The following is a 9,978-nucleotide window of genomic DNA, read 5'->3' on the forward strand; positions in this document are numbered from 1 at the left end:
GCTGGCAGAAGGTGGAGCAGTAGTTGACCTTGTGGCAGCCGGTGCACTCGCTCAGGGCCTCCCGGCCGCAGTTGACACAGAACTGCTGCAAGAGGACACAGGCGTCAGTCGCGGGGACAGGCTGACCCGCGTCCCCGCCCCCCGCTGCCCAGATGCGGGCCGGGCACCTGCTGAGCGGGAAGCAGGGCTCCGGACCACACCAATGCGCCAACCTTGCTCCAAATACCAGGGGATTTCATTGCCGCCAAGTACGCGTAGGAAACCAAACTGAGCCAGGCCAGGACTCTCAGTTGTCAGGATCGTCTCCTGAGCGGTCAGGCCCTGCAGTCCCCCAGCCGGACCCTCATCCACAGCCCAGGCACCCCCGGCCCAGCCACGCAGCTCCATTAGGTGGGTCTTCTGTGTGTCTTCCCCACAAGACGCAAGGAGCCGCTCCTTCTAACCAGCCAGGGAGGGGGACTCCAGTGGCACCGCTAGTGCTGGTGTGTGCGCACCCGGCCGCAGTGACTGCAAGCCAGGCCCCTGCTCCCAGCCAGCGGGTGAGGGTGTGACGTGCACACCCATGAGCCACACCAGACGCCCGTTCATAACACCGCTGACCGCCTCCCACCGCTACCCCCGAGAGTATGTGCAAAGCAGCAAATTGCTTCTTGGTTCCTGTTCTGGATTGCAGCTCCCTTCTCTGCCCAGCGCTGACTGACACGCTCCACCCCGAACCCCCGCTACCCGCCTCACTCGCTTCAGGAAACACGCGCATTACGGGGACCCTGAGATACTACTAAGTTAGCTTGTCCGCTGTCCCTACTTTAAAGAACAAAATACTTACAGAAAAAAACCGAAGTCTGTAACCACACATAGAGATTCCTCCAAGGAGAGCAAAGGTCTTACAGTTAGTGGGAGCAGAGGTGCGGCTGCCCGTGAGGCTGGGGGCCCCATGGACCCTCCTGCCTCTCAGCTTGGAAGTCCTCAGGGAAGCGGCCTCGTGTCACACCCTGTCCCCCGCGAGCCCGCGAGTCCCGCTCACCTGGACCTGCCATGTTGGTGCTCCTGGCACCAGCACAGTTCTTGGAAAACAGCCAGCACTCAATAAATACCTCTTAACTGCATGAAGAGCCTGTGTTGTGAGTAGACCTTGTGAAGCGGGAGTCGCTCTTGTGTGGCCAAGAACTTCCGACCCTGGGCTCCCAACACATCCCCTTGGGAATTACTTCTTAACCCAAGCTAACCTGGGGCAGGAGATCTGGCTCAGGCACGCCGGCTGACACACAGACGGAGACGAATGGCCACAGAGCCCTCGGGCTGTGTCTGCACACAGCGGTCGGACCCACTGCTTCCCTGCTGCCAGCCGAGAGCGCCCAGATCTTGGTTCCTAAGAGCATTCGTTCTCCAATAAAGGAACCAGTTCTCCCTGGAGAAACGGTTGATTCCAGGGCTGGGGCGGGGAACCCCCAAGATGGGCCTGGAGCGTCTTCTAGCACCAGAAAGGAGGGAGGTGCTCTGAGAAGCAGGTAAGGGACACGGGAGCCGACTGAGAGCTCCAGCCGCCAAAGCCAAACCGGATGAGCAAAACAAGTAGCACGGGTGCCGTGAGCCCCTCTTGATAGAAACAAAGGCACAAACAATTGTACGAGAGACAGATCCCCCACGGAGAAGAATTCTGAAAATATTCCTAGATCACCGCTGTCCAGGCGGGGGACCGCCACCCCAAGTGACTAAGGGAGGAAAGGGGCCATCACCCCACAAATGGAACCCCCCGACCTGCCCCAAATGCGCACGTGCTGGAAAAGGGGCAATCACCCCACAAATGGAACCCCCCGACCTGCCCCAAATGCGCACGTGCTGGAAAAGGGGCAATCACCCCACAAATGGAACCCCCCGACCTGCCCCAAATGCGCACGTGCTGGGCCTGAGCCCTGGGGCCCTGGAGTGAGACGAGTCCACGAGGGGGGCCGGGGGCTGATGAGAAGAGAGAAGCCAGAGACCTCCCCCGGCCCTGGCTCGGCCAGGAGGCACATCTGCAGCCTGGAAGAGGTGTCACCGGACTGACCCGCGGGCACCGGCTCTCTTCCAGCGCTGAGAACAGCGTCTGCGGTGCAGCCAGAGGCGCCGCCCAGACCGCCCGCCGCTGCTACTCTTCGGGCCACAATTCCCTCTAGAAAAGGAAGTTGGGAAGATCATCGAAGGCCTGAGAAGGAGCCGGGAGGCATGAACAGAGGCCAGAGCACAGGGATGGGGTCCAGAGTGCGCGCGCTCCCCCAGCCGGCCGTGGCAGGCGGCCCGGCGCCCTGCAGCCACGTGGCTAGCTTGTGCTGGATGGACACAGCGCCCTTGACGGGAAGGGCGTCTGGTCTTCCGCCCTGTTTAATCTCTGCTGAGCTAACTATATACACACAACACAAATGCCCCATGGTTAAAGCTGACAAAATCTCCTTAATAGTTCAGCAGGGCTAAAACGTGACTTTTCAAGAAATTCCACAGACAGCGTCCAAGCAGGCAGCCCTGCTTCCCCCCATGGGCCGCCAGCACCTGCGCCCTCCCAGGGAGCCAGGGAGCGAGGGCTCAGCCTCCTCCTAGGGGTCCCGGGGCCTCACTCGTCCGGTCCTCCCCACCAAGCCCCAGCACCCTAAGGAGGCTGCCATGGACAGGACCTTCCAGAAGAGTTCTCCGGGGCAGCCCTCCCCCAACCGTCCAGCTGGGGGGCTCCGTCTCACCCTGGCGACGTCAGGGTGTCCAGTAGCCTCTCCACAACAGCCACCGGTGCTCCCCACCTGGCCTCCTGGCTCATCGTCCCCCCGGCCCCGCCGGCCGCTTCTCGCTGGCACCACCTGCTTCAGGGACACGTTTTGCGTCCCCTCACTCACACGTGACTCAGGTCGGGGCCTCTCAGCCCCCCCGAGCCCCCTGAAGCCCCCAGAGGATCCTGGGGAGCAGGCTCTCCGAGGAGTCTGGTTCCCAAGAACCCAGTGTCGAGGCGCTGTGGTCATCACGGGGCCACAGGGATCAGACACATTGCCCGTTACGAAGGGTAAACACACAGGGTGCACGGGGTGGTCAACCCACGTCTGCAAGCAACTTAACCAGGTCACCCGAGGAGCCTCGTGACACCAGCACACACAAAAGGACGCTGGCGTCCACCTACTGGTGGCACTCGGACAGGACGGATGCCTAGCTTCCCCCCGCCATGTGATCAGCTTACAGGAAAACTACTGGAGGACACGTCACATCTACAGCTCCGGAGAGAGGACAAACACACCTGTAAGAGCTCCAGCCATTTTCAAAGCTGGAGAACGTGTGGGAACGTGTCGGACGCCTTGGCAGGGGAAGTGGGCTCAAGCCCCTCACTAAAGGCTGAGCATCCTTCCGCCAAACAGGATTTTAAGGGTAAAAGGATTTCACATTGTATTTCTTTCTTAGAAATTCATAAAATTACAAATGAAATGCAAAGCCCAACCTTTCAGGGTGGGGTGCTCGGCGATCCAGCTGCGGCAGACGCTCCTGGCTGACCCTTAAATGTGGGATGAGTGTGGCCATGGCCGTGGGCTACTCCGACGTGAAAGACAAAACCCACGCAGCTGACTCAACACGGCGCCCTGAAAGTAACCTCGGGGCCAACCAGGCGGAAACGCCTCGCTCCGTCTTTTTCATGCCACCTGTCTTTGGAGAATTTTCACAGAGGGGAAGGGATGGGCCTAATTTACTTGTAATTTTATTCTGTGAAGGAAAGGTCCACAAAAATTAATGAAAAATGTAAAACTGAAAGTTAAACCGTTTGCCCGTTGCACTTCCCTGCTGGGATGAGGTTCGGCTTTCTGTGCCGTCGGCGCCACCCCAGATCCAAGCCACCCGCCCGCCCGCTGTCCAGCCGGCCTGATAGGGGGGACACTGTGGTCTCCTCCACTCCCATAGTCTCGGCAAGGGGGCATCCTCGCCAACCCCCGGGGGAAGTGAGGGTCGCCCCCCCGCCGTGCTCATCAGGGACAGGTGGTGGTGAGGCCGTGGGCAAGGCACACGGCACACACGGTGGTGGATGCGGGATGGGCAGCCGCCCTGGCAAAGTCTGGTGGCTCCTCAGAAAGTGAACCCGGAGCCACCGTGGGACCCAGCGGCTCTGCTCCCAGGTACGCACCCAAGAGAAGTGACAACACATGTCCACACAAACAGCTGTGCAAAAACGTTCAGGGCATTGTCCACAAGAGCCGAGAGGTAGAAACAACCCGAATGTCCACCAGCGGCTGAGTGAAGAAACGTGCGGTGCGACAACTGATGTTTAGCCATAAAAAGGAACGCAATTCTGACCCAGGCTACGTGGACGGACCCTGAAAACACGCTGCTCAGTGAAAGAAGCCAGACACAAAAGGCCACATGTTGTGTGATTCCGTTTCCAAGAAACATCCAGAACTGGCAGAGCCACAGAGACAGAAACCAGGTTGGCGCAGCTGGGGCCTGCGGGTGGTGGGGAGTGACGGCTAACGGGTCCGGGGCTTCTTTGGGAGGGGAATGATCTGGGATCAGATGGTGGTGACGGCCGTACAAGTTTGTGAACAAACTACTGGACTGTGCACCTTAAAGGTGTGAATTCCACAGTATGTGAGCCATATTTCAACGAAGAAAAAAATGCCCTTTCGTTATGCATATTGGGGACTTTTCTAAAGTATATGATCAGAAACGTGTGAATATGAGTGCATTTTGTGATTAAGACGTTGGTTATAACTGCAAAAACCAGATACGATCAAGTATTTTCAAAACAGGACTAGTAGATTGCTTACAAACATGAAATATGCAGAACTTAATTTTTGAAGAATCGGCTGCCGAGCAGCAAGAGCGCACTCCCGCTCTGCGTGCGCAGCCTCCAAGCCCAGGAAGGAAGGAGCAGCTGCCCTTCTGGTGCCCAGAGCAGTCTGGAGGGCTGACCCTCCCACACAGTCACCACGAGCACAAGACACAGTGATCTGAAGGCTTGAAAGCAACTAAAGCAAGCAGGAATGGGAGTGGCAGGGTACTGAACCCCGGGGAGGGGCGGGGAGAAAGGCCCAGGCAGGTGGGGCAGGAATTGGGGGGGCGGTGGATCCAATCCCGAGGGGGAGGGGGGGGGGGGAAGGCCCCCCGCAGGTGGGGCAGCTTTTCCCTCAGGGCCTCCCCTGCCCACCAGGTGTGTGGGGCCACAGCAAGGGGCCGTGGTCACCTGGGCTGGGGGGTGGGCAGAGGGCTGAAGATGGAGCTGCCAGATGGCTGGAAGCCAAGGGAGACAGAGATCAGCACAGATGGCCACAGGCACCTGCCGCCCCCAGGCAGCCAGTACGGGGCTGAGCCGACAGAAATAGCAGCTCAGAAGGCGGCGCTGAGCAGGGATCTTGGTGCCCCCCCCCCCCCCAGAAGGGCCTGCATTCCCGCACGTGAGGGGGCAGCGATGCCGCCCCCCACCCCACCCAGACCAGGACTAGAGATGTGACGGGCGGAGGTAACCGAGACAGACTCCCCCTCACACAACAGAGTTCAGGAGACCAGCCAGGAGCTCAGCTGCTTCTGAGAACAAAGTCCAGCACTTTTCAGGGGAAGAGAGAGAATCCAACAGAATTCAGAGCTTCTGCCGTGAATAACCCAAAAGGTCCAACAATCAAAATGACTGGAATGTGAAGGAAGGAACAGAGCTTCCACAGGCAAGAGGAAAGGAGTGAGCAGCGGGAGATCCTGAGCTGACCCAAAGGTCAGCATCGGCCAGGATATTAAAGAAGCGAAGAGGAAGGTGGTCAGTGAAGTGCAGGAAGAGGCGACCATGTGGAGCGGCTGGCTGGGGCACAGCGAGTAAAGGCAGCTCCATAAAAGACGCACGTAGGCTTGCAATCCACTGCCTCTTGGCAATGAGAGCCCCCGACTTAAGATCCAGCAAGCCAGGTGGCGCGGCCAAAGAAAAAAAAGGAAAACTGCACCTGAAAAGCTCTTCTTTCCCCTTTACCTATAAAAAGTAGTACTAACTGAAATTCTTTTTCTTATATGGATTCGGTGGAAATAAGCCAATTCGACTCACCTACAAACCAAAGTGACACTGAAGACGCATCACCGTCCGTTCTCCCGCCTCCAGCCGCTCCCAAGAGGGCTCTGGGTACCAAGCAGCCCGGCCCGCCCTCCTCCGGCCCCAGATGAGCCCTGGGCAGTGAGGACACACCTCCTCTCGGCTTGGGCACCTGCTCCACGTCACCTGGAAGACTGCATCCCAAAAGGCGCCACGGGGCTGAGGGAGCCTGTGCTGCAGGAAACGCTCTGGGCGCCAGGCTTCGCGAGCCACGGGGACCTCATCGGCAGCGAAATACCTGTGACGGCGCCTCTGGGGCTGAGATGCAGCCACAGAGCTGGGTGCCTGGAGGGGCTGGTGACAGCAAGACACACACCTGCCCCGACCTCTGCCCCAAAGACACACCAGAGGACGTTCCTCCAGATTTGATAACACACGAGACCCGTTTCCCCGGGAGGAAGACGGCCTGACAAGGTGAGTGACCTACCACAGGTGGGCACGCAAAAACAACGGCTGGTGTGTGTGAGGGACAAAAACGCCCGACAGGTAACGGTGGCCACTTGTCTACCAGAGAAGCTTCACTTGTACGTGGGCCTCCAGGTCCCCCTGCCCAGGAAGGTGGGCGGGCTCTGCAGGTGGCAGCCACAGACCCGCTGTGCAAATGGTACCTCTTTCCGCTCTGCATCCGCCTGGACTCTGGCCTGGGCCGCGGCGGCTTCTCGGTAGGAGCTGGCCTGCTTGGCCTGTTCAAACAACGTCTTCAGCTGCTGTGCGGTGCTGAGCAAGGAGTTGACCATCTCCTCCAGGTACAGCCAGCTCCGCTGTTCCGACATCTCCAGCCCGCTGACCACAGCGGGAGACACGGCTTTGGTGGGGGTGGAAGGAGGCACCGCCAGGGCGGGCAAGGATGTCAACACTAGCGTGTGGAAAGCAAAACACAACAAGAACTTAACCCATCTCCTGGCTTCAAGGTGCCTCTGCACACTCATCAAACGTGGGAAAGTAGGGTGGCGAACAGATCACACCCACGGCCCCCCTTCAAGCCCCCCGTCCATGGATGACACAACAGCTGCAGGTGAGGTGACCACAGAGCTTGTGCAGAGCCAGTGGGGGGGGCTGTTACATCACATAAAAAGTAAAGCAGACGGAAGAACTAAAACCTCCTCGTTTCTGCTCACACAGAAAGCTTTCGGGGATGTCTGTGGTCCCCGGGGGGCTGATGAGGGATGTAGGAGACAGGGTCCCCTCAGCTGGAGAAGAAAGTCATGGAGGCGGGAGGGAACCTCAAAGGGACGCTGTTCTGGACGGGAAGTGGAGACTCGCACACGCGGACGCGCAAGGGCTCCCCACCCCTGTCCTGGGGGGCCTGGGGGCAGAGACACCCAGGCTGTGCTGCTGAATGTCTAACATCCTCCCAGAGAAGAACACCTGACTGTAGCGTCACCCGAGTCCTTGGTGTAAAAGCCCCACCAAGACCCGTTTCCAGCCCCCAGCTAGAGGTCGCTGGACACAGGCTGCAGGAAACGCACGGGAGCAGGACGAGCGACGCCTGCCCCCTCGGCCATGGCCAGACCTTGCTGTGAACCCTGCCCCGCCCCTGCAAGGGCAGGGCCCTGGGCCCGGACATAAGGGAACAGGCAGCGCGACAGGGTGGACAGAGGACGCAGCAGCCGCTCGCGGGGCCCCTGCCAGCCGAATCAGGGACCGTCCCAATACAAATCACCCCAGCAACAGGTGGCAACGCCCTGAACGGAACAGGAAGCCGCGCGTCCACGCCGAAACAAGCAAACAGACAAGCAAGCAGGCGGGGGACGGGTCGCCCAGGCCTCGCAGCCCTACTCAGGGCACGGCCGACCGCGTGGGGCGGGCGCTCCCCATCCAGGCCCTGCCCAGACCCCGCAGTCAGCAGGGCCACAGCCCGGCCAGGAGGCTCACCGGGCCTGGGGCCAGGGTCTGAGGCAAGGTGTGGGGAAGAGGCAGAACGGAGGCGAGCTTTAAGGGTGGGAGGGGCGTCACAGCAAGAGGAGAGAGCGGTGAGACAAGAAAAGGAGAAGGAGAAGGGGCGTTTTCTAGAACTCGGGGACCAAGTTCTATCTTGCTGTCTTGTCTCTGGCGGAAACTGTAAAAAACACAAAGGCCCACCAGCTGGGATTACAAGGCTCCCTGTAAAAAAGTGTCCTGACATAGAAATGTGTCCAAAACGCGCCGTCGGTGACAAGTTGCTCAAAATGCACACGTGGGGCGATGTCCCCGTTAAGCTTCAGGCGAGGCGAGTGGCAGACATGCACACACCCTCTCACCTGAGGCCACCCGGACGAGCGCCCTCACGGGACAGACCCCAAGCACAGTGTCCTGGTCAGAGCCTGGCCGAATCTCAGGCTCCGCAGGTCACAGGTCGCTACGTGAGCAGCCTCACCCCACACAGAAATGAGCAGCAGCTTCCCGTGAAACCCGCTTTACAAACACAGGCCTGAAGCCCCACAGCCCACGTCACCTAGGAGGCCTTTCAGAAGGATGGTCCTGCACGTGACGGCCACTCGTGGAGAATTCTCCCACACTGACCTATTTTGGGATGAGATGTTGGCAACGCGGCCTCCGGAAACGGTGCGATCTGACAGCTGTCCTGATACCCTGGGTAATGGGGCTCCGGGTGGCCGACCCTGCATGGGGGCTGCACGCCTGCTTCTTGTACTGTCAGGGGAGAGGGACATGATGGCGTGAGACCCAGCTGTGCTGCACGTCCAACAGGGCAGCTCCTGAGCCGCGGAAGTGGAGGACGTGAACTGTCAGAGGGACAGTATTTGGGATGTTCTGCATGAAATAAAACACAGTACAAAAGCCAGTTTCCACTGTTCCCTTTCACTTTCCGGAAGCGGCTACCAGAACATTCCATGTGCACGTGGGGCGTTTCTGCCCCCCGGCGCCCGTCTAGGCTCCGTGAGCAGCCTCAGCTTCTCAGGCCCTGGTCCCGCCGCCCCTGCCTGCGGGGGTCCCCACAGCTCCTGCCAGCGACCCGCTGGGGCCGCGTTGCCAGGCACTGAGACAACTCACCTGTGGCTCCCGCAAACATGTCGCCCTGGGCCGGACTCTCCGAGATGACCGCGGTGGCCTCCACGGTGGATGCCCGGTCGAAGGTCAGCGCGCCAGAGGTAGTGATCTGTCCTGAGGGGGTCACGGTGACTGGAAAAGCAGGAGAGCTGTCACCGCGTGCTGGGCCCACTGGGCACATTGCAGAAAAACCCAGGGACCGGGGCGGGGTGCGCGGGGGCCACAGCAGCGTCCGCCGGCCCACAGCCACCTCTGCAGGGGCGGTGCCTGGGGGGGGCCAGAGACGCCCACCCCAGCAGACGCAGCTCCTGCTGTGTGTCCTGAGCACCTGGATGTACTGTCTCGTCAGAAGGCAAGAGATAAAATTTAAAAGAACGTAAGAAGGACTTTGTAGCTTGAGTCAAGAAAAAGATTTTCGTCAAAACTGAAGAGAAAACACAGCGGGGCCCCCGGCATTCTGGGGGCTCTGTCTCCTCCTGCCGACCAGCCCCAAGGATATGGGGCGCCTCCCCTGCAGGAGCCGTCGGGCTGCTGACAGCCCCTAGCGACCGGGCGCCTCCCAGGCCTCTCCCACCACCGCAGCCCAACTCAGCCCAACTCGCCTCCTCCCGGTTTCAGAAGCAGGCGCTTCCCCCGCCCCCGCCCTCCCTACACGTGCCCCAGCCGCGCCTGCCCCGGGGGCAGCCGTGCCCAGGACAGGCCGGGACCGAAGAGGCCAGGGAGCCCCCGTGAGCGGCAGCCGTGCCTGCTTTTGACCCAGAGCCCTCGGCCACACGCGCGAGCAGGACACGCTAGGAGCATGTCGCGTGGCGACAGCTGCTTTACTGTGACTCACAGGTGGCGGCGGCTGCGGCGGGAAGCAGGGTGATGTTCTTGGGGGCATCCTTCTTGACGGGTGTGGCGGGCAGCTCGCTCTCCTT

At 60.2% G+C, this 9,978-nt stretch overlaps 1 protein-coding gene across 1 annotated transcript in view; it reads right to left on the reverse strand.

The window, feature by feature from the left end:
* The window catches only part of DEAF1 (DEAF1 transcription factor), a 26,239-nt gene that overhangs the window by 6,703 nt on the left and 9,558 nt on the right, over positions 1–9,978 (reverse strand). The window contains exons 8-12 of the mRNA XM_024748855.1: positions 9,894–9,978; positions 9,062–9,190; positions 8,573–8,701; positions 6,679–6,926; positions 1–85 (exon numbers count right to left, since the gene is read on the reverse strand). The exon at positions 9,894–9,978 is cut by the window's right edge and continues 22 nt beyond it. Coding sequence (XP_024604623.1) covers positions 1–85; positions 6,679–6,926; positions 8,573–8,701; positions 9,062–9,190; positions 9,894–9,978 — 676 coding nt within the window. The remainder of the gene's footprint in view (positions 86–6,678; positions 6,927–8,572; positions 8,702–9,061; positions 9,191–9,893) is intronic.

Source organism: Neophocaena asiaeorientalis, unplaced genomic scaffold, assembly GCF_003031525.2.
Source record: "Neophocaena asiaeorientalis asiaeorientalis breed wild unplaced genomic scaffold, Neophocaena_asiaeorientalis_V1.1 scaffold43, whole genome shotgun sequence".
In the NCBI taxonomy this organism is placed as follows: Eukaryota; Metazoa; Chordata; class Mammalia; order Artiodactyla; family Phocoenidae; genus Neophocaena; species Neophocaena asiaeorientalis.